Source organism: Callorhinus ursinus, unplaced genomic scaffold, assembly GCF_003265705.2.
Source record: "Callorhinus ursinus isolate GAN/ISIS: 27379988/994484 unplaced genomic scaffold, GSC_fseal_2.0 scaffold4, whole genome shotgun sequence".
Taxonomy (NCBI): domain Eukaryota; kingdom Metazoa; phylum Chordata; class Mammalia; order Carnivora; family Otariidae; genus Callorhinus; species Callorhinus ursinus.
Genome location: NW_027397066.1, coordinates 97,897,013 through 97,920,563, shown reverse-complemented (window position 1 = coordinate 97,920,563; position 23,551 = coordinate 97,897,013). Strand labels below are relative to the sequence as shown.

Here is a 23,551-nt window from a genome sequence, read left to right as displayed (position 1 = left end):
ACGTGGTAATATTTAATTCATCATATAAATTTATTTGCTGGTTGGTATGTGAAAAGTTTGCTGTGATGATCATGTTGTTTTTAATATATTTGGTTTAAGAGTTTAAATTCATCCTCTGTTGGAAGCTATTGCATAATAAAGAGTTTGGCTGGTTTTCATCATCCCCGGTTCCTGGAAGATAAGCCTGAAATCCTCAGATATTCTTGAGTGATAGAAATGTCTTTGTTATTGATGGTGGGCCCCTGATACCATAACTGAGTCATGCTAACAAGATGACTCAGAATGTGGTTTGGCCATGCCAGAAAGGCGACCCATGTAACTAGAGAGGTGGGGCTTTGAGCCGGGTGATATTGGCCTAACTTCCAGGTAGGGGAGGAGAATTGGGGATTGAGTTCAATCCCATGACCAGTGATTCAATCAGTCATGCCTATGAAATGAAACCCCAATAAAAACTCTGGACACCAAGACCTAGGTGAGCTTCCCTGGTTGGTGATTTTCTTATGGGTCCAGAAACCCCAGGAAGGTGATATTCTTTGTCTCACAGTTTGGATCTAAAAGAAGCATGCCTACAGCAACAGAAGTCTTTGGATTAAAGTGTTAAAGGTGTTAATAATGAAATTTTGTGAAATAGAATGACATTATAGTAACTCATAGAACAGAAGTATGACCTTACTACTCTGAAGTTACTCAGCTCTGGAAAAGAATATATAGTGTTTCATCAACTACACAGTGAGAAAATAATCTTATTCTTCCCATATCTAAAGATACCCAAATCCATGACAATGGAATGGTTGGTGTCTACCAAGAGTCTCAAGGATAGGGAGAGCATGGTATCATGGAGAAAGCACAGATGTAGGAGTCCTGGGCTCAATTTCAGGGCCACCCTTCATTTGTTGTGGGCCTTTGGCAGGTCTCACTAAGCCTCACTTTGCTTGCCAAGTAGAGGTAACAAAATTATTTATAAAGAGTTGTAGAGAATGGCAACATTATTGGTCATTATTGGTCAATTACTATGTAATTTCCTTTCATTTTATTAACACTATTCTGTTTCTGTTTTAAACAACAAAAGGACAAGGAAAAATGGTAAATTAAGAATCCTTCCACATCACCTCTAGCCTTCAAAAAACTCTTCAGAATTCTTTTTTTTTTAAAGATTTCATTTCTTGATTTGACAGAGAGAGAGAGAGAGAGAGAGAGAGAGAGCAAGCAGGGGGGAGTGGCAGACGGAGAGGGAGAAGCAGGCTCCCCAGTGAGCAAGAAGCCTCATGTGGGGCTCGATCCGAGGACCCCAGGATACTGACCTGAGCCGAAGGCAGATGCTTAACTGACTGAGCCACCCAGGTGCCCCCAGAATTCTTATTTAAGAGCAGACATTCCTAAAAGAAGACACACTATCACTATCAATCTTATCTAGAAAAAGTTTTACAAAAAAGTATGTATTTTTTTTCTGGAAAAAGTAATTGATATTATGTATAAAATGGGAGGTAAAAATACTCCTGGCAAACCATAAATTTGATAAGGCTGTACTAACAATATCAGTAAAAACCCTCCTTGACACCATATATTCCCCTTCAAGTACTACCCCAAGTTAACAGCTTAGTTATTTGAAAAACTTAAATGAAATTTAATACACCAAATGCGTTAAGAAATTCCAGTAACAAAAGTTAAGCTAATAATTCAGTGCCAATAATGAAATTTAACCTTCATTTTCACTGGTAACCTCTAAGAAGGAATTACCTGGGAGAGAGTGACAGATTTTCTTCTAGTCTTCCCTAATAATTACATAATTTATTTCGAGTAAGTTTCTATTTAACAGAGCATAATGTTTTCCTCTCTTCGAGTTCCCTTCAGAATTTTTGAAGTGTCGTCATATATCATTGTTGAGTTTTTCATAAGTAAACACACCACTAAAGGGTGTACTTTTGTAAGAATACTCAAAGGAATGATGTAAACACTTGTACCTTGCATAGGCTAGGCTCATTTTTTTTTTTTTGAATTGCTGGAATTTCTTCAAGTAAACACATAAAGGAGTTTGTAGAAATATCAAAAATGAATTTATGAAGATTTTTTTTAATGCTGTAGCAAAATAACCAAAAATAAAATTATCTGGAGAGACAATAGAGGAATTGGAGGGTTTAGTTTAATCCAGCTTTCTGAGTGTGAAGCAATGAACTTTATGTGGACCTTGGGGGTCCTTGAGAGGTAATAAAGCTATAAACAATTCAGGGACAGGCTCAAATTCCCAAGGTACTTGGCAAGCACATTTAATCTTTCCGAAAATGCACAGGTTTGATTACAGTACGACTCTTTAAGTCTGCATCGTACCCATTTTAATTGAAGTTTAATATTCCAGAAAGAAGAGAGAAGTTGATATTGCTCTTTGTTATAACTACTGCATGCCCTCTGGTATTTAAAATAGCCACCAGGACAGTTAACACTTGTGGTGCTGGCTGCACAAACACAAGAAATCACATAAATTATATAAACAGCTATTTAAAAGAAAAACATGGTGAAAAGTAATTCTGATTATAAAGTTTTGGTGACAGCAGCAACCATGCCATTGATACTGACATTGACTGTTGTTACCAAGACCTTATAATCGGAGTGTTATTACGTCTCTAGACAGTTATTTTACACAAATTCAGAATATTAAAATCTGACTTTTTGGGCTTTAGAGCTTGATAGGCCTGGGGTCAAATCCTTTCTCAGCTTTTCCTGGCTGTGTGATTTAAGGAAAATTATTTAAGTGCTCTGAGCCTCACTTTCTGCACTTTCAATATGGGGCTGATCAGCCTCCCAAGTGGTTGTGAGGATATTAACTGAGGACACATGAAAAGCACTAAGCACAGTGTCTGGTAATTACCTGGAGGGTCAAATTTCTCTTCCTACATTTCATGTGGAGAGTCTAGAAGCTTTCTAACTGAAAGGCAAGGTTCTGTTTCACGTAGGCGAATAGAATAATAGAATTTCAAGTTTCTCAGTGCTCCCTGATCTGGGCATAAATTAAAGGGAAAGAATGGAGAATTAAGGAGGTTAGTTTGGATGTTGCTGCAATGATCCAGGTGCAGGGTGAAAAATGTGGAAGTGGAGTGGGGATAGAAAGTTTTGAAATGGAGCAGGATATGGTGCAAAGAAATAGCTCATAGAAATTGCTGAATGACTGTGGACATGGAGTGGGAGATATGAAAACACCAAAGCAGGTCCAAGGTTAGCATTTGAGTGGACTTTACTGTCATCTCTTCTCTTGCCATCACGTCCATCCCTGCCATGTTTATAATCACCTCTCAGAAAACAAATGCCTCTTCCATTTTAACTAAATGTATAAGACGCCCAAAAAGGAAGGAGCAGTGAAAATTTAGTAGCAGCATGCGTGGATCTGGAAATAAACATTTCCCCAGCTCCATCCCCACATCTGACTCCAGCCCACCACTAAGAATTTCTTGGAGAATTCATAAGGCTTTGAGTTCATTTTGTGTCCAAATAAATTTGGGCACTGAGGGACTATTTTCATGTAGGACATGTACTAAATTTATTTTTCTTTTTACAAAACCAGTTTAAATCACTCTATATGCGCTGGAGATGCAATGTAGAATTTTTTTATTTTTTTATTTTTTTTAGAGAAAAAGAAAGGAAAGGAATCGAAGAACAGTTTTCCACATTCTCCAGCTTGTTAGGGAGCATGAAGTCTTCCTATAGAATAGAGAAAGGTAATCCGGAAAGGCATTTACAAAGAAAAGGCATTACAATTCAAAGTTCCCGAGGTAATCGAAACCACTTTCAAAAGTGTAATGATGTGGGGCACCTGGGTGGCTCAGTCATTAAGCGTCTGCCTTCGGCTCAGGTCATGATCCCAGGGTCCTAGGATCAAGCCCCGCATCGGGCTCCCCGCTTGGCAGGAAGCCTGCTTCTCCCTCTCCCACTCCCCCTGCTTGTGTTCCTGCTCTCACTCTCTCTCTCTCTCTCTCTCTCTCTCTCTCTCTCTCTGTCAAATAAATAAATAAAATCTAAAAAAAAAAAAAGCAACAGTCTTCCTTTAAAAAAAAGTGTAATGATGTATCTAAATGAGGAAAAATGCTGTGCCACTGTAGGAATGGGCAGGGGCCGGTGTCCTCATGTAGGTGAAATTCAGAGTTTTTAAGGAAAAGCAGCAGTTCATACTTGCATACTTTAAATAAGTATGCACAGATAGAAAATTGGGAAGCCCCAACCTTGATGTTATTTTTGACCTGTTACTACCTTTTGCTTCCTCATCATCCATCCAATAAGAAGCCCTACTGATTCTATTTCAGAAATAGTTTTCACATTGCTCTCCTTTATAATCTTACTTCTGTTGGTTTAAAGTCAGTCTTTATTTCTTCTTCCTTAATTACTTTCATAGTAATCCAATTTGTCTACTTACCTCCAGTCTCTCAGCTCCTCTCCATCCTCAACACTCCCACTCTAATGTTCTGTGATTCTACAGTCTATGTGGAAGTGACAGAACTCTGGGAAGGAGATGACAGCGTCATCTTGGAGTTCAAAGTGCTTAAAACGTGTAATTCTGAAAGTAATTAGATATGAAATTTCAACTTAGGAAAGCAGATTCTAAAACATTCTGATGAAAAAGGTGAAGTAATTGCTAGGAGTATAGCTAAAGAGGGATAGGGGATTCAAAAAAATATAGTTCTTGGGGCACCTGGGTGGCTCAGTTGGTTAAACGACTGCCTTCGGCTCAGGTCATGATCCTGGAGTCCTGGGATCGAGTACCGCATCGGGCTCCCTGCTCAGCGGGAAGTCTGCTTCTCCCTCTGACCCTCTTCCCTCTTGTGCTCTCTCTCTCTCTCTCTCACTGTCTCTCTCAAATGAATAAATAAAATCTTTAAAAAAATATAGTTCTTCCCAGAGAATTATAATTATTCAAAACAAGGAAGAAAACATCTATTTAACATAGTGATTAAGAGTCAGAAACCTCTGAATTCAAGTGCCGGATCTGTGGCTTAGCTGTGTGGTTTGGAGCAATTACTAAACCTCTTCAAATATCAACTTTGTTTTCTATAAAATGGAGATGACATCAGAAGGGTTGTGATGAGGATTAAATTTTTTTTAAGATTTTTTATTTATTCATTTGAGAGAGAATGAGAGAGCGAGCGAGCGAGCGAGAGAGAGAGAACACCAGCAGGGGCAGGATTAAATATGATTAATAAGAGAAAAAATAAGATTATTAGTTAAGAGTTCCAGCCACATATTGAAGAGTCAATATTATTAGCTATTGTATAAAGAAACTACTTACAGGGCCCTCACATACACCAGGGTTTAAAACAGGTACATGGGATGAAAGGAAGTGCACAAAACCAAGGATGAAAAAATTAACAAAACAAAATAAACAAAAAAGGTAAAAAAAATTATGTGAAGGAGGCTAAAGTTCAAAGTGAGTTTATTTTCCATAAATTGCTAATTAAAAACAACTCTAATCAGCAAAAGATACACAAGGAATATCATTCCATGTTCACAGTTGGAGAGGGGGAGGCTGAAATACTTTGATGATCAGGGTAGAGAGCAGAAATGTCCAGTATCTCTTCTGATTCTACTTTCCGTATCAAAGAGAACAGCTTTTCAAAATATATATGATGGTATAAACATAAACTTAGATGAAAGACACGATGAACTAAACTGTAAAGTAGTATATACTAAAGTATTTCAATATTCTGCAGGTTCAGAAGAGCACATTTTAAGGTAATTAAACAAAAGTATAGATTTTTAATTAACTTAAGACATGCTATTCTGAGCCTGTTCAACTTGACCAATAACTTGATGAAGATGCTCAAGTCATACTGACAAAATATACTTGTAAGATATATGTATGACACAAAGCTAGGAAAGATGTAATGCCTGTTAAATAACAGAATCAATCTTTACAAGTGTGTTGATAGACTGAAACACTGAACACATAACAAATATGAAATGTTAAAGGGACAGTTTTAATCTCAATGCTAGCATTTAGTTAACAAAATCTTTTGGCCAAAAACAAATACCCGAAGGCTTACTAAATAGCTCATGGACAGACACAGATGTAATATGATGGTTTAAAAAATGTGATCTTTGTCTACATAAATAGGAATAAAGTGTACATGAAGAGAAAAATGTTTTACTGTTTTCTGTTCTAATAATGGTCAGCCTGGGGCAACACATATTGGGAAGCAGATTGACGAGTTAAAGGTTGTACAATTATGGCAACTGGGATGATGAGGGGATCTGAAAACCTGTGGAATGCTTCAAGATACATAACTTAGACAGAAGCATATGTAACGGTATTAATCATGCCTTTTTATTTTCTATATTTCTGATGCTTTGACATCTGAGACCTTGCTGACCCTGCAAAGACTGCCTCTCCCAGGGCTATCCAATTCCTAGAGATAATTAAACACCTACCCAAGAGCATGTTCTTCGAGTTCAAACCAACCAGTTCAGGCTCCCTCCTCTCAACCACTTCCTTCTTAAGCTGAGCTGCTCCTCCTTGCCTGCCCTAATCACCTCGGGGCCAGGAGTAACACAATTAGGAAGAGTCCCTTTTCAACAGTGATTGCTGAAATTATCATCCAACCAGCCAATCCTAAACCTGTTTACCCTGCCTTGTCTTGCCTCTCCTGTAGAAACCACAGTAAAGGCTCATTCCCCTTACTCTGTTTCTTGATTGACTCTAGTGCTATCCCATGGGGCCTTGGATGGTGTGGTGTGCTCTCTCCTCTTTGGGAACTGTGAATATCAAGCTATCTTTTCAAAGGCAGTCTTCTCCTGAGCTGATGATCTCACCATACCCAAATAATAATAAAACCTACATTTTTAAACAATAATGATAAAATCTTAAGATCCAGAAGAATATTTATTTATATTTTCATCTACCAAACGTTGAACACTTACTAGGTGTCAATCACCATTCTTTGTACACAACTACCTAGATTAGAAGAACAACTCTACTTGAATGTGTAGGATTCCCTCTTCTATAGCTTACCTTCTGAGTACACTCATTCAAGTTCCTTGTAAATCATACAACTGATTATATTCAGGGGGTAATATTCAAAATATTTACCAGCCAGCATTCTCTGCAACTGATCACTCAGAACTGTTGCCTGCCATAGAGCTGGAGAGGGATGCTGGCGACTTGGAGCCAGGCCCCTTTAGTTGCTGAGCAGTTGGCAGGTTTGGGACATCCTAGGGGAGGGTGTGAGGTTAGCGGGGGGTAAGGGTAGTAGCACTGACACATTTCAACATTGGAATCAACTGGCATGACCATATTAGAACTTTTACGTTGAATATTAGTCCTGATAATATATCCCTTGTTCTCCTCTTCTGTCTCTTGTCCTTACCAAGTTCTTTTTTATGAAGTAAATTATAGACTTCACCTTATTGGTCATCATGCCCTGAGAAATGGCTAGTGTCTTTCTTAAACTGTGCTACTTGGATAACTCCAGAAGTGGTTTACCAGCTCAGGGTAGACTTCTACATCCTGATTTGAACTCTGTTCCTATTCGGACCACTAGAATTGTGCTTTGTTTTCAATATCGATAAAATAAAAACCTTATGTGTCTTTTTGTAGAGTGCTTCACTGAAGTGAAAATGATGGAATTCATTCATTTTCTAGCTGGCAAGCAAACTAATTAAAAGATTATCATATATTCTTTAAGTCAGCAAGTCTTTCAATATATTTTAAATTACATTTTGATACTATTATCTTTATTTCCATATTAGAAAAGTTAATGTGCTCACTAATCTAAAAAGTTGCTCACTTGACAATAGACATTGCAGCTAATGTGAATTAGCAGTTCTGCTGAACTTGGAAAAGAAGGGGGGGCAAAGGACACCATTTGACGGAATAATGATAATGCAGTAAAAAAGTACAATCCTCAGCAAGATTTTATGTTTTCAGGATCAGAAACATTGTTCTACTACTACTAATTTTAATACTATTGTCTGTAACAGTGTTAAGTATTATCTGATATTGGCAATGAGTTCTATGGTGAAAATTTCTACTGATTATTGTATCATTAAAATTAACCCACCATAACTTACCAAAAATGTTAGATCTAATTCTTCAATTGAGAGTATATGTCTTGATGATTTTTTGAGGCTTAAAAGCAATAAGTTATTTACTTATTGAATGAAATTTTGTCCAGTTTTAAAAGCTATACAATAGATATTTCAAACTGTGTTGTAGGTTATTAACAAATGTTACAATTAATCCTTGCCTCAGATATAGTACCTTTCAAAAAACCCACACTTGTGAACATTTCATTTTAATACCTGAATTAGCTCATATTTGATAACTAAAAATATTTTCTTATCAGCCTCTAAAGCTGTATTTCCTGCTGGCTGTAACCATCAAATGCAAGTTTGCTTAAAGGATTTACTTGACCTTCCATAATAAGCTATTAGACAGAGCTTTCAAAGCTAAATTAAAATGGACATCAAATTCCCTTGTGAGACAGAAGTGTCCACATTGTGCAAAAGGATAATAGATCAGATGCATTTGCTAAAACTCAATGAAAATAACAGGAGTTTGGCTATATAGGTGGTGATAGAGAATGCTCAAACAAAAGAGTTTTACGTCATAGTCTCAGATTCTCTTAGTTGGAAAAATGAATGTTTTCTAATTCAATCACTCATTTGAATGTTGAATTTCATCCCTGAGCTCCCGATCCTGTTTGAATACCCAGTTGCTCCCAGAGCAACACATTGCTTCTTTGTATGTTCTTTCAGTTCCCTGGGAGAAACATTCCTGCTCATGTTAAAATTCAGAGCCTCCAAGCTGCTGGAGAAAAGCAGGATGTTACCTAATTTAGACATGCGCTATTATTAGCACAGGTTAAGCTTTTGCTTTTTTCATCCAGTGAGTTGAGAGTTGAGGCAAAATTTCCTCCAGAATAGTTTCCATTGAATTAAAGTAGCCTCTCTATCCGTGACAAAAGATACTCATTCATGTGGAAAGGTCCTCAGATTTAGTTGTTTGTCTCCTTTCCCAACATTTTAGAAACTCTGCGGATCTTAGGGAACCTCAGGGAAAAGTTGCCTTAGGAGACCCACCTCTAGTTCTCAATTTCTCTTATGTTATCAGAATTACCAAATATTCCTTTGGATTACCAGGCAGAAGGGAAATCTAGATTTACTCCTTTGAATTGGGTTGACAGACTAGTGAGAAAGCCTGGGGGTAAGGGGTGTGTTAGAATTCATACAGTTTTAGAAGACCTGGATTTCTGGGCTTCATTCTACCCCTAGTGAGCTTTATAATCCTGAGTGAGTCACTGTACTTCTCTGATTTTCAGTTTCCTTATCTATAAAGTGAGAATAAATATACCTATAATTCAAGGTTGTTAGAAGAATTAAAGGAAATAATACAGAATATATAAAAAACTAAAACCCTTTCCTCCTTATCGCTTTACATTTAACAGCAAGGCAGCTTTGTAACCCTAATGCCTTTAATGGGAAGTAAAAGAGTTAACATTTGTTTAGAAGATGTATAGAATTCACATGAACCAAATGTCATCACAATAGAGAATAAGCTTTTAACCTTGAGGATTTTTGTTGCTCTTACCTGTCACTCTAAACACCTGAGGAGCCTAGGCAAAAATTGAAGATGGCAATTTTCTGATGCTGAATATATTATGATGATAAAAACAACAGCTGCTATCTACTGTTTGTTAGGTTCTAATCATTGCTCACAATCGCTTTACATGCATATTCTTTCACGTGGTTATGGCTGGGAGGGACTGGTCCTGGATTTAGTAATTTTTCTTGTCTGTCCTTTCCTGACAAAAAGAAATCCATGGGTCCTATATTTGATTAACATTAAAGAACACATTTGGCCTTATTTCTGAAGACCCTCTGTGACTGTTCTCTATGCCTTGAGGACCATAATTTGGGTTGTCAACCTGTAGTTAGGAATGACATTTCAAAGAAAATGTCCTTTGCCTGGCACTTGAGTGAGGAGTGAGAATGGCCAAATTTCAGTTTGGGTAAATAGACAACTGCCTGTCTGGAGTCCTCCCATGTGTTTGAATTATTCTTTCAATTCATGATGCTTTTTAGTTGAGAATTCTAAAAAGCTGTGTGAAATTCCTGCGGATGTCTGTTCTTACTATGTATACTTTAAGTATTTACATTTGTTTTAAGTATATAGTATTCATTGATTCATTCATTCAAGTAATAATAGAATACCTATTATCTAGATACTTTTTTAGTGGCAGAGGAATATAGATAGCAATGAATGTCATGTCGTTCATCAAATCTGCCTTGATAAGCTGTTTTCTTTTGAAAAGCAACCAAAAACAACAACAAACAACAAAAACCTCCCTGCTTACTTCCCAGTTTTTAATTTTTTATTAGGACTTTCTTTCACTTTATTTATGGATTTTCTTCTTTCACAAATTCCTTTCTCTCTCCACAGATTAAAGAAGAAAATACAAAGTAATTTTCTTCTTCACATCCTTTCTTGCTGATTAATGTTGCTTATGTTAGCTAGTCTTAGACTTCTGAAGATGACAAAATTAATGTTTGCTGTGTTGAGATAGAGTTTTTAGTGCTCTCCATTAAAAATTGAGACAATGTTTACACACTCTTACATGCTGTTTACCATTTCTGTTTATAATCCGTGAGGGGAAAAGGAGGCTCTTCATCTCACAAGAGTTTGAAAATTCTTTCAGAACATTTTCACAATATTGGTATGGAGGACTATTCTCATCTTCTTGACAAAATGTCAATGCATGGCCATGGTGCACTTGAAAGTGCATATCTGTTTTAGGCAGTCACTGAAGTTCAAAGACAAGTATGGGCTCCTAATGCTATCCGTAAAGTGTTTGGTCTTCCATATCCTCAAGAAAAAAATATATTTTATAAATTCTAACCTTTTCTTGTACACATTTAAGTAAGGTATCATGGGGATTGATTACCCAAACATCTTGGCTCTGGCAGTTTATATAGAATATGACTCCATGATAAGTGAGTCCAGTACTCTGAAATGCTGAGTAACCAAAAAGCTAAGTTATATGGCCAGGTGGCTGGCCTAGGGAGACATAACCCTTACTCTTCTTACCACAGATTGACAACCACAATCTCTTATGCCATTTTAGGGTGAAATATGTTAAGGACAGGTATGTGATAAATAGAAGTATAATGTGGAAGAACATATAATACAGGGAACTATAATGTTTAAGGACTATAATGTTGAGAAAGGTATCTGTGTGGGGAAACCTCGAAGTTGAACTGTTATATTTCAAATCAATCATTTCTAGTTATGGGGTCAGGACCTTAAATCTCTGGTAAAACATTTTCTGTTTGTCAAGGGAGCAATTATATTTTAGAGTTTTTCAAAATCATACTTAAATTAACCAGTGTTGTGTTTTTTAATTCATTTTGCACACTGGGCTAAGTCTACAATTAGTAGGATTTTCTTAGAAACATGATTTGTTGGTATTAGAATTATTCACAAATAACTTATGAACACTGTAATAGCAGCCTTATGGTTTGCAAATAAGAAAAAAGGCTATAATAAATAAAATATATTACATTTCAAGTCCTTTTTGAGTGGTATTTCTGTTGCCTTGATCATTTATGCTACAAATACTTATTGAGTACCTTCATGATATAGAAACTGCCATACTGTGATGAACAGAATATAGTTCCTGCCCCAAGGCACTCCCTGCCCAGGGTGGGAGAATGCTGGGTAAATAGACAACTGCCTGTCTGGAGTCCTCCCATGTGTTTGTGTACCCATTAGTATTATTCATAGAAACATAAATGCTGGAGCGCCTGGGTGGCTCAGCCGTTAAGTGTCTGCCTTCGGCTCAGGTCATGATCCCAGGGTCCTGGGATCGAGCCCCAAATCGGGCTCCCTGCTTGGCGGGAAGCCTGTTTCTCCCTCTCCCACTCCCCCTGCTTATGTTCCTGCTCTTGCTATCTCTCTCTCTGTCAAATAAATAAATAAATAAATAAAATCTTAAAAAAAAAAAAGAAACAATGCTGTATTGGCTTGTGAATCACCATATAACATCCCTGCTGATTACAAGTACATTTTCTTGAATATTGTACTTACTAGGACCTTTACTGTAAATTTCCCTGTCAGGAATCAGAAACCCTTCAGTATAAAACAGCGTTATCAGTCACATGAATGTTTCATCACTATAACATATGTGTTTGCAATGTGTTTAAATGGTTTTCTTCTCATTTCTATTACCTTCCTGGCTCGAGTCTTCATTACCTTGTCCCCACATTGTGGTCTCCTACCTGGTCTTTTCCCTCATCCTCATCGCACTCCAGTTCTTACTGACGTGTAAATCTTATCCTTATTTTAGGTGTTCCTAAAATCCTATTTCCATAAGTACATTTTCCTGGCCACTCCCTGTGACACTTATTTCTCTGAACTGTGGGGTTTTATATCTGTACAGTTTAGCACCAGGTCATTTTGTTGGAGGATGTTTTATGTGCATATTTTGCCTTCCTGGTATAGCAAGAAGCTCCTTCCAGAGAGGAAGTCATGTCTTATGAGCTCTGACTAAACTGCCATCTAGGTAAGTCTAGTGAATGTCTTGTGAAGTTTTCTTTTTTAAATTCTTTATTTAAATTCCATTTAGTTAACATGTACTATAATATTACTTTCAGGGATAGAGTTTAGTGATTCATCAGTTGCATACAACACCCAGGGCTCATGAGATCAAGTATCCTCCTTAATGCCCATCACCCAATCACCCCTTCCCCCACCCACCTCCCTGCCAGCAACCCTCAGTTTGTCTCCTAGCGTTCAGCATCTCTTATGGTTTGCCCTCCTTTCTATTTCCATCTTATTTTATTTTCCCTTCCTTTCCCCTCTGTTCATCTGTTTTGTTTCTTAAATTCTACATATGAGTGAAATCATATGGTATTTGTCTTTCTCTGACTTATTTCGCTTAGCATAATACACTGTTGCTCCATCCATGTCATTGGAAATGGCAAGATTTCATTCTTTTTGATGGCTGAGTAATATTCCATTATATATATATATATATATATATATATTCTTTATTCATTCATCTGTCGATGGACATCTGGGCTCTTTCCATATTTTGGCTATTGTGGACATTGCTGCTATCACCTTCTACCTCCCTCTCCTGCACCTCATCTTCTGGGATCCCTATTACCCAGATATTATTTCGCTTTATGGGATCAGTGAGTTCTCTAAGTCTCCCTTCATGATCCAGTAGTTTTCTGTCTTCTTTTCAGCTTCCTTATTTTCCATCATTTTATCTTCTATATCATTGACTCGCTCTTCTGCCTCATTCATCTTTGTTTTTATATCCTCCATTTGGGACTGCATCTCAGTAACAGCATGTTTAATTTCGGCCTGACTACATTTTAGTTCTTTTATTTCTACAGCAAGGGATTCTCTAGTGTCTTCTATGCTTTTCTCAAGCCCAGCTAGTATCTTTATAATCATTGTTTTAAACTCTAGTTCAGACATCTTACTTATATCCATATTGATTGAATCCCTTGCAGTGAGTACTACCTCCTGTTCTTTCTTTTGGGGGTGAATTTCTCTAGCTCGTCATTTTGTCTAGAAAAGAATAAAAGAAGAAAGAGAAAAAACAATAATAACAACAACAGATAAAAAACAAACCAGAAAAAAACAAAAACAAAACAAAACAAGAAAAAAACAAGAAACAAAACAAAGCAAAGAACTAGACTGGGTGTGTTTTGGTCTGCTTGTTAAAAGAAATGAGATCCCAAAATAAGAAAGAAAGAAAGCTTATATATATACAAAAATAAAATAAAATACAATGAAAGGAAACAAAAATAATATACATATATACCATATATATAAAAATAAAAATTATGAAAGAATAAAAAATTAATTGAAAAATAAGACTAACTGAAAAAATGATACTGAAAGACTAAAGAATAATAAATAATAATAAAAAAAATGCTATATACTGTTTTCCCCAAGAGCTGAAGCTTTGCAGCCCTCTATGATCAGTAAGCTTGGTATGAGCCAATTGTTCCTGCTGGTCTTCTGGGGGAGGGGCCTTTTGCACAGATTCTCAGGTGCACTTGCCCTCTTGCACATGTGCCTCTCTTGCTAGGAGGCTGGGCTGTAAGCAACTCCGGATTCCACTGTGGTGCTGTTTTGTTCCCTGAAGGCTTTCAGCACTGATGGGTGGGATGAATAGGACTGTGCCCTGCTCTCTAGCCCGGGAGCTGAAAATTCGTGCCCCCCGCTCTTCAGTGAGCCCTCAAAGAAAAGCAGTCAATCACTCTTGTCTCCCTGGTTTCTGAACTCTGTGTTCACCCAGCCTGTGACCAAGCGTTTTTATCTCAGGCACATGACTGAATTTCAAAACTCTAAATTTTAAGGACTCCTGCAGTGTGGACCTGCACTGTTCCTCCCCAGGGAGGGAGAGGGTCTTGCCACGCTTCTGCCTTTTGCTGGACCACTGTCAGGAAAGCGGTCACACGACTGTGCAGCGGTTTGCAGTTTATGGCAACACCAAGCAGAGGGCTGGCACCTCGACTCACTGTTCTCAGCTGCTTCCCCACTCCTGTGCCTGGGAACTCTGCTGCACCCAGGCACCCCCGTTCTTCTTGTGACCCCAGGGATCCTGAGACCATGCTGTCACACCTGGGATTCCACGCCGCGTTACCTCCTGAGCACCTTTAAGCCCAGGACATCCCTCACTGTAGCAGACTTCTAAAAGTTTCAATTTTGTGTTCCGCTGCTTACAATACCTTGTGGTAGCCTCCTTAAGCAGGCTCCTTCCCCTCCGCCATATCCTCAGATATATCACCCCAGATTCGAGTCTCTGCACCTCCTGCCTTCCATAGAGTGGTCGCCTTTCTACTCATAGAATTGCAGCATTTCTTTTCTCAGATCTCTGATTGATTTTGCAGGTGTTAAGAATGATTTGATAATGACCTAGCTGTATTCGAGGGACCAGGCAAAGTTAGGGTCTCCTACTTCTCCACCATCCTAACTCCATCCCTGTGAATTTTTTTCTTAAATTAGACCCTCAAAGCATTAGGCATAGTACTGAGCATGCAATACAAATTCAAAAGTCACATCCTGAAAGGCTGCAATACCAAGTTGTTCTAGTGCCAGTGTACACTTGCTCAATGTAATATTCAAAGTGAGTTACTTACTAAGGCAAATTTTTTGTTGAGAATCATCTGCTCCACCAAAGATGACTCATTATGGAAGAGGTGGGGTTGCATATGGCTCCACATATGAGGAAACCACCAAAACTCATCCACAGACCCCAGAAGATGGTCATCCCCTTCATCTTCCTCTTCCGTTCCTTCAGGGGAAAAAGGTTGTTAATTCCAGTTACAATGATTGTCTGCCCATCCATCCATCCATCCATCCATCCATCCATCCATCCATCCATCATCTATCCAATTATGTACTCGCATATATGTATTTAGAAGACACCATTTATACTTTCTTTGATACATAGAAGGCTTTGAACATGAAGTGTAGCAAAGAAAAACCCATTACTCGGGGAACAACCAGAGACTGTGACAAAACTCTTTTAAAAGTTTTTCAACATGAGACATAGGTATAAAATTACTGCAAAACGGAAATATGCAACCATTCCCAAGGACATTAGAACTCTTTTAGTGTCTTTGTATAAGCTGTAGTTTAGAGAGAATGGGGAGATAAGCAGAAAATGGAATCAAGGGAATGTGAATAAAGAAATGAGTGGCAGATCTCCAGCAGCAGGTCATTCTGACATGGGTTGTGACACCACAGTCACAATAAAATAATTCCATAATTTATTTGGGTTCATCATTAGCTCTGAGAAGAAGTTACTCCATATTTAGTGAAAACTAAGGCATAAACAAGGAGGAACAAAGGAAATGTAGGAATTGTTATTTGGAAAATTAGAGAAAACTGAAGGGAAGAAAGGAGAAAGGATGAAAGAGGCTGAGAAGTGGTAAAGTCATAGTAAAACAAGACGAGCAGCTCCTTGGTGGTACACATGTTTCTCATGCTTGTTCTTTCTCTCACGTTCCTGGAAGCAGATTTTCCATCAAGAAACTCCTATTTCCTTGAGAGTCAGCCCTGTTGTCATTCTTATTTTTCCTATTTGGGCATGTTTTATTTCCTCCATTTTCCCTGACCTGCAGTTTAGTTGAGTGTGGGAAATTCCTCAATTTTCTTAACTTGAGGGGGGATAGGACTGTCTCGGCTTCTTTACTAAAGCATGAAATGAGAGCAGTAGAGGGTGCCTCACTACTATCCTGTCATATCATAAGATGTTATTAATCATCACAAAGTTAGGCAACCACACTTAAATTTCAGCCACAACACTGAATCTAACAAGCTCCTAGAATATAGAATAGTAGGTTCTTCAAATGATGTTCCCTCTGTGTGGAGAAAATGTTCTCTCATATTTTCAAAAATTTCATTTTTCTGGGGACTCAGTCAGTTAAGCATCTGCCTTTGGCTCGGGTCATGATCCCAGGGTCCTGGGATCGAGTCCCACATCGGGCTCCTTGCTCGGCGGGGAGCCTGCTTCTCCTTTGCGCCTGCCGCTCCCCCTGTTTGTGCTTTCTCTCTGAAAAATAAATAAATAAAATCTTGAAAAAATTTCATTTTTCTGATATGACTGGTTTCAATAGTGCCCTATAGGCTAACGATGGAGGGCAGACTGCTCCCCTCACCCAGCTAATTAAGCCCAGTGCCTGTTACTAGTGCTCTTCTTTTCATTTTCCCAAGAGAAGGAAGGCAGAGCCCACTGGCAGGAAAAGAATCAGATTCCTATGGTTTACTGGGCAGTGAAAGTGACTTACCAAAGATAAAAGCATAGCGTAAGGCAGCATAATGTAGAATGAGTGGAATCACATAATTCTTCAAAAGGACAGATTTTAATTTCACTTTTATATGGTTAAATACTCTGCTGATATGAAGAAACTTTTTTCTTTATATATAAAGGGCACCTTTAAATTTAATCTGTTTTAGTTCCTTAATATTTTCCTCTTCATCACACATTCATGTTACCATAATATTGTGGAACAAGGAGAGCCTTTAGAGTTAGAAGTTTTTAGTTTATTTGTAGCTCCCGACACACTTGAATTGTGTGATTGTGGGCAAGTCCCATAACCCCTTTAGTGTCTGTATTTATGTAGGTAAAAGATGGATAGCAATACCTATTTTATTCTTTTGGGGAGGAAGTGGCACTATAATCCTGGCACATATTAGGTAATCTAAAATGCCTTTTTCCTTTCTTTTTATGTTTCCTACTCTTGTTCTCCTTGCTTCTTTTGTGGGTCTCCTTGAGTTTTATTTTTTTCCATGATAATACTGCATGACGGTGTGGTGGGATGTCTCACCTGGGTGTTATGTGGCAGATGGGACACTGTGTTCAAGAACTGACCGCACCATCTTATTAACTGACTGGTTTGATTAGTGAGTCACCAGCAAAAGCCTTCTTGGGGCTTCTGAGTGATTATTTTACAGTTCAGGGAAAACTTCTAGAGAGGAAAGCAAAGGAATAGGAATATATGGATTCAGGATTTAGAATCTCTGATGACCCCAATCATTGCAGGGTCTTGGGTCCTGCTACCTTTTAGGTGATAAATATGGTGGCCATGGTGAAGAAACATTTGTTACATTGACTGGTGATGCTTACATATATGGTTTTTTTGACATAAGGATGATTTAATCTAGTTTCCCCACAATTAAACTTCTCTACTTACATCCAAGAGGCTCTCCTCTTTCTTAACATTTTGTATATCCTGAGGATACCATATTAGTTAAGATTACCATCAGTTACTTATTGCAGTTTTACTTTCCTTTGAAAAGAGGCATAAGTCTCTTGGGGTTTCCCAGTAATCAGCGCATTCCCACCTTCCACTCCTCTGGATAAACTGAATGTGGGTAGAGATGAGATTTCCTAGATTATGAAAAGTCACCCGTCTACTCCTTTAAATCTCTATCCTCTGCCCCCTATAACTTTTATCTTTCCCTGCATCTTCTCATTCCTCTTTTGTTCATTTTTCTAGTTGGACTTTACCCAAAGTTTCTATATCAGGACAGTGGAAAGGTAGCTTTGAAAGGATAGCTCAGGCATTTGTTTTCCTTTGCTGAATATCATGGTGAAATCTGCTATTAAAATATTCATATATTTGAATCCCACAGGAATTAGACAAATGATGTTTGCCCTCTTTATATAGATTCATAGTAGGCATAAATGTGTACCTTTTCCTTTTTCTTTATAACTATTTCTGATCTGATTTCATTTGATCCTACTTTGGGGAGGTTTTCCATCAGAATTAATTATATTGAGAACAAGTGTCTATTGCTTATTACTTTAAACATAATGATAAAAAGCAGTTGAAACATAGCTGTGGTTGGCCGTGGGTACTTGCCACCCTTTTATCTCCTGACTTTGTTAGAACTGGAGGAAGGGAGAACTAGAAGTCAAATTCCTCAATTTTAAGTTGTTACAAAACTACACTGAGATCTTATAAAGTTATTGCAAATTATTTTATTAGGTATCTACTTAAATAACTTATGTCTCTACAGTATTTTATCTTCTGTTTTTCCTACCATAATATTGAAAATCATCATTGACTGACATTCTGCCTTTTGTCAAGCATTGTGTTAACTATTTTATAAGCATCATCTCATTTAACTCTCACTAAAACCCTATGAGATAAGGACCACTGCTAACTCTATTCTTCAAATAAGGAAACTGATATTTGGAAAGGTGAAATAATTTGTCCCGTGTCACTAACAAGGTTGGAACAGAACCTCGTTTCTTACTGGGAATTTTTATTTTGAGTTGTGGGAGGTGCTCAAGTAAGGAAAGAGGAGGAATCTTTCAGAAACAACAAGGAAACACAGCAACTGGCTAGAGTCATTGTTTAGCTTTCAGAATTGGACAAAAAGTTGAGTTGCCAGGAGTATTTTCTTATATTTCTATTATGTTTGGGAAAGAAAGCTTTTAATTATTCTTAGTATTTACAGTGTTTTTCTTTCACAACACAACATGGTCAAATTTTATTCTCCAACCTATAAATTCTAACCCAGATTAAACAACTGCAAATTCACGGCCCTTAACTATCATTAACTGACCAAATTTGGAATTTAGAAATAAGATCATCATTTACTAATTCTATATAACATTGCTCTTCACACTGTTAATTAATTCTGTGATTTAGTTAGAATTTACCAATACTGTTGGTTCTCCATGATTTGGGGAAATATACATACCTAAGGAACCTATAGATAAGAGGAAGGAACCCTTTGCCATTCAGCTTCCTTTATCAAGGATTGCCAATTAAGCAATAAAAATCCAATTTAGCTAACACATAGGACTTGGGCTCTCCCTGACCTAAAGTTAAGACTATTTTTGACACTTAACTAGCTATATGACCTTGGGCTCCTCTCAGTTTCTACATTCTTTCTTTTTTAAAGATTTTATTTTTTATTTGACAGAGAGGTAGAGAGAGAGCAGAAGCAGGGGGAGCGGCAGGCAGAGGGAGAGGGAGAAGTAGGCTCTATAAGCAGGGAGCCTGATGTGGGGCTCGATCCCAGGACCCTGGAATCATGACCTGAGCCAAAGGCAGACACTTAATGACTGAGCTGCCCAGGCACTCCAGTTTCTACATTCTTATCTAGAAAACAAGGTAACATATTCTTTAACTCCTAGGCTTCATTGAAAAGGTGCATGAAAAGTGCTTAGCTAAGTTCCTACAATAAGGTGTTGCTCACTAAAAGGGAACTATGAATTTATTTCCTTCATCTCTTTATGTTTCAAAAATGCACAAACCCTTCAAAAACTAAAATATATCAAACAAGATGGAACGCTCTCTGGAAAGAAAGTCTTACTATTATGATAGTGCTATTTTTCTCCTTCCCTTCAAGATTGAATAAAATAGAATTTTTAATAGGAAAAGGAATTACTCATTTAGAAAGGAAGACAATGCAATTCAATTAAACTTTACAATTTCTCACTTTGAAAGATTCAGAGTATTAAATCTTACATCTGTTCCCACTAAAAAAATGATTGTATTAGCTTTAGATAACCCTAGCTAAGTTTTTGTAGAAGCTTTCATATCATACGCAGATAAGATCCCTTCAAGCCTTGGCTTTGTTCTGTGTTCTTTCCTTGGCTTAGGTAGTGGACATTCTTACTGTTAGCTGTGGGAAGTGCCCAAGTAAGGAAAGAGGACAAATCTTTCAGAAACAAAAAGGAAGGAGAGCAATGGGCTAGAGTCACTCTTTAGCATTTAGCATTGGGCAAAAAATAAGTTGCCAGAAGTGTTTTCTCCTATTTCTATTATGTCTGGGAAAGAATGTTTCTAATTATTCTTTTTTTTATAAAATATTTTATTTACTTATTTGACAGAGAGAGACATAGCAAGAGAGGGAACACAAGCAGCAGGACTGGGAAAGGGAGAAGCAGGCTTCCCGCAGAGCAGGGAGCCCGATGTGGGGCTCGATTCCAGGACCCGGGGATCATGACCTGAGCCGAAGGCAGATACCTAATGACGGAGCCACCCGGGCGCCCCTCTAATTATTCTTCATATTTAGAGTGATTTTCTTTCATAATGCAACATGGTCAAATTTTATTCTCTGGCCTTGTTTCATAAAATATGAAGAGTTAAAATAAAAGTGATTTTATTTTCACTCAGTCATTTGTTCATTAATTCATTTTCAATAGCCACTGTCCTAGTTGCTGGTGTTACAATAGTGAAGCCTTCATGGAGTGTTCATTTTAGTAAGGGAAGAGAGCCAACAGATAAATAATTTAAAGATAAAGTGCATTCAACACCCATTCATGACAAAACTCTTAGTCATCTAGGAATGGAAGGGAGCTTCCTTAAGCTAATAAAAGAGGGTCTGGGGCACCTGGATGGCTTACATGGTTAAGCGTCTGCCTTTGGCTCAGGTCATGATCTCTGGCTCAGTGGGAAGTCTGCTCTCCCTCTCACTCTGCCTCCCCCTGCCCATGTGTGCTCTCACTCTCAAATGAATAAATAAAAGTCTTAAAAAAAAGAGTGTCTACAAAATAGTCTATTGAAAGAATTCCCCTTGAGAATAGGAAAAAATCTACTGAAAGATTTCCACTGAGGTCCAGAAAAAGACACGAGTGTCACCGTGACTACTTTAATTTTGTACTGGAGATCTAAGCTAGTGTAATAGGGAAGGAAAAAAAAATTGTAAGGCTCAGAAAGGAGGAAGGACAATTTTTAATTATCCAAAAATTACATGATGTATTGGTAGGAAATCCAAAAATAGTCTACAAACTATAGAAATAATAAGTGAACATAGCAAGATTGCTATATACAAGATCAGTACACAAAATCAATTGTATTTTTACATACCACCAACAAAAAAATGGAAAATGAAATAAAAACAAGACACTATCTGCTATTGCATCAAAAAACTGCACCAAAGAATAAATCTGAAACCAGGAAAGTTTTATGAAGTGTAATTAAAAATGACCTAAATGTGCTCAATGATTGGATGGCTCAATATTTAGGATGGCCTCTCTCCCTCAAATTAATAGATTTAATGCAATCTTAATCAAAATACTAGCATGTTTCTTTGTGGATACTGGTAAGCTGAAATTTATATGAAAATGCAAAGGGCCAAGAATTTCCAAGGCAATCTTGAAGAAGATGAGCAAAATTGGAGAACTTACACTAGCAGATATTAATATTAATTATAAAGTTACAGTAAATAAGATAGTGTGACGTAGACAAATAGATCTAAGGAACAGGAGAGTCTAGAGTTGACATATATGGTTATATATGTCAACGATGATACTAGGGTGCAGTGGGAAAAGGAAGGTCATTTCAGTACTTGATGCCAATTAGATATTTTTATAGCAAAAAGAAGATATCTTGACCTGTATCTCACACATACACAAAAATCAATTCCAGATGGATTTCAGATTTATAAGTTTTAAAGAATGTAGGAACATATTTTTTAGGATCTTATAGTATTCAAAGATGTCTTTAAAAAGACACAAAAAGGTGACCACTAAAGGAACAAAAAGTTGAACTGGACTACATGAAGTATTTTTGGTCATCAAAAAACACCATTAGGAGTATGAAAATACAACCCACACAATAGGAGAAAGTATTTGCAACACATATAACTGACAAAAGGCTCATTAAGAATGTATAAAGAAAAAAAAGAAAAAAGAATATATAAAGAATTTCTACAAATCGATAAGTAAAAGCATACAACCCTATAGGAAAAAAAAATCTCAGATAGTTCACAAAAGAAGATACCCAAATAGCCAATAAATACATGAAATAAGCTCAATTTCACTGCTCATAAGAGAAATGTACATTAAAACCATAACATATCTTTACATGCTCACCAGAAAGGCTAAAATTAAAAAGACAAATAATACGAAATGTTAGTGAGAATGTGGAAGAACAGGAAAACTCATATAATGTTGGGAATGTAAATTGATACAACCATTTTTGAAAAACTGGCATTTTCCTACTAAAGTTGGCCATAAGTGTGCTATATAACTAAAAATTCTAGTTTTAGTTGACAGTCAACAGAAAAGAATAGTTATGTCCTATGAAGGACAGGTACAAAAATGTTCTTAACGTGATTATTCAAAAAAAGCTAAAGACTAGGAAAAAACCCAACCATCTACATTGGAAAGGAATGGAATAAAGAAATTTTGGTATATTTAAACAATGGAATGCTATAAAGTAGTGAAAATGAAAGAATTACAACTATATATATATATAACTATATATACAACTATATGTAACTATAATATCTGTAAAAACGGAGTAATGTTGAACAAAACATGTGGCTATAGAAGAGTCCATACTGTATGATTCCTTTTATACACATCTCAAAGCCATGCAAACTAGTTTGTGATATTAGAAGTCAGGATAGTTGATTTTTTTGAGGGAGGCTAGTGACCATGAGGAAGCACAAAGTGGGTTGCAGGGGGGATTTGGTACCCTTCTTTCTCTTGATCTGCATGCTGGCTTGTGAAAATTCACTGAGCACTACACTTATTACTTATGCACTTTTATCTATGTAAATTATAGTTCAGTAGAAAAGGAAGGCCATTAGGCCATTATAACATGGTGAGTAAACTTTCAAACCATCAACATTTTGTAAAGGTTAAAAAATGATATATTAATTAAGTGGAATTGAGTAATATGAAGAAAATAAAAATGGAGAGAGACATGGAATGTGAGAAGGTATGAAGAGAAGGGGTCACAATTTTTGAGTAGTCAGAGAGGCCTTATGAGAATAATTAACCTTTTTCTTACCTGTATGGTAAAATTTTCCTGAAAATCCCAGGTTGAACGTAAAATTTGTGATTTGTGCACGCAAAAGGTTCTGAGTGTCAAGCAGGGCCTGAAATACACAGTTGGAGTATTGTGTTAGAGAATGGCATTGAGAAGTTTTAAAAGATATCTTCCTTTTGCATTCAAGGGGTAAAACTAGTGTCTAGGTAAGGGGTAAAAATGATGGAAAGTAGTGTCTTTACCACTTTACAACTAGAGAGATGCTTTGAAGATTCCGCAAACATATACATATATTTATCCTTTAGCTTGC

General features: G+C 37.1%; 1 protein-coding gene across 2 annotated transcripts in view; it reads right to left on the bottom strand.

Annotated features, from left to right (window-relative positions):
- The window catches only part of LOC112826013 (bifunctional heparan sulfate N-deacetylase/N-sulfotransferase 3), a 174,819-nt gene that overhangs the window by 97,525 nt on the left and 53,743 nt on the right, over positions 1 to 23,551 (bottom strand). For both annotated transcript variants that reach the window (XM_073892178.1, XM_025874091.2), the window contains exons 3-4: positions 23,263 to 23,350; positions 15,136 to 15,290 (exon numbers count right to left, since the gene is read on the bottom strand). In XM_073892178.1, coding sequence (XP_073748279.1) covers positions 15,136 to 15,290; positions 23,263 to 23,350 — 243 coding nt within the window. The remainder of the gene's footprint in view (positions 1 to 15,135; positions 15,291 to 23,262; positions 23,351 to 23,551) is intronic.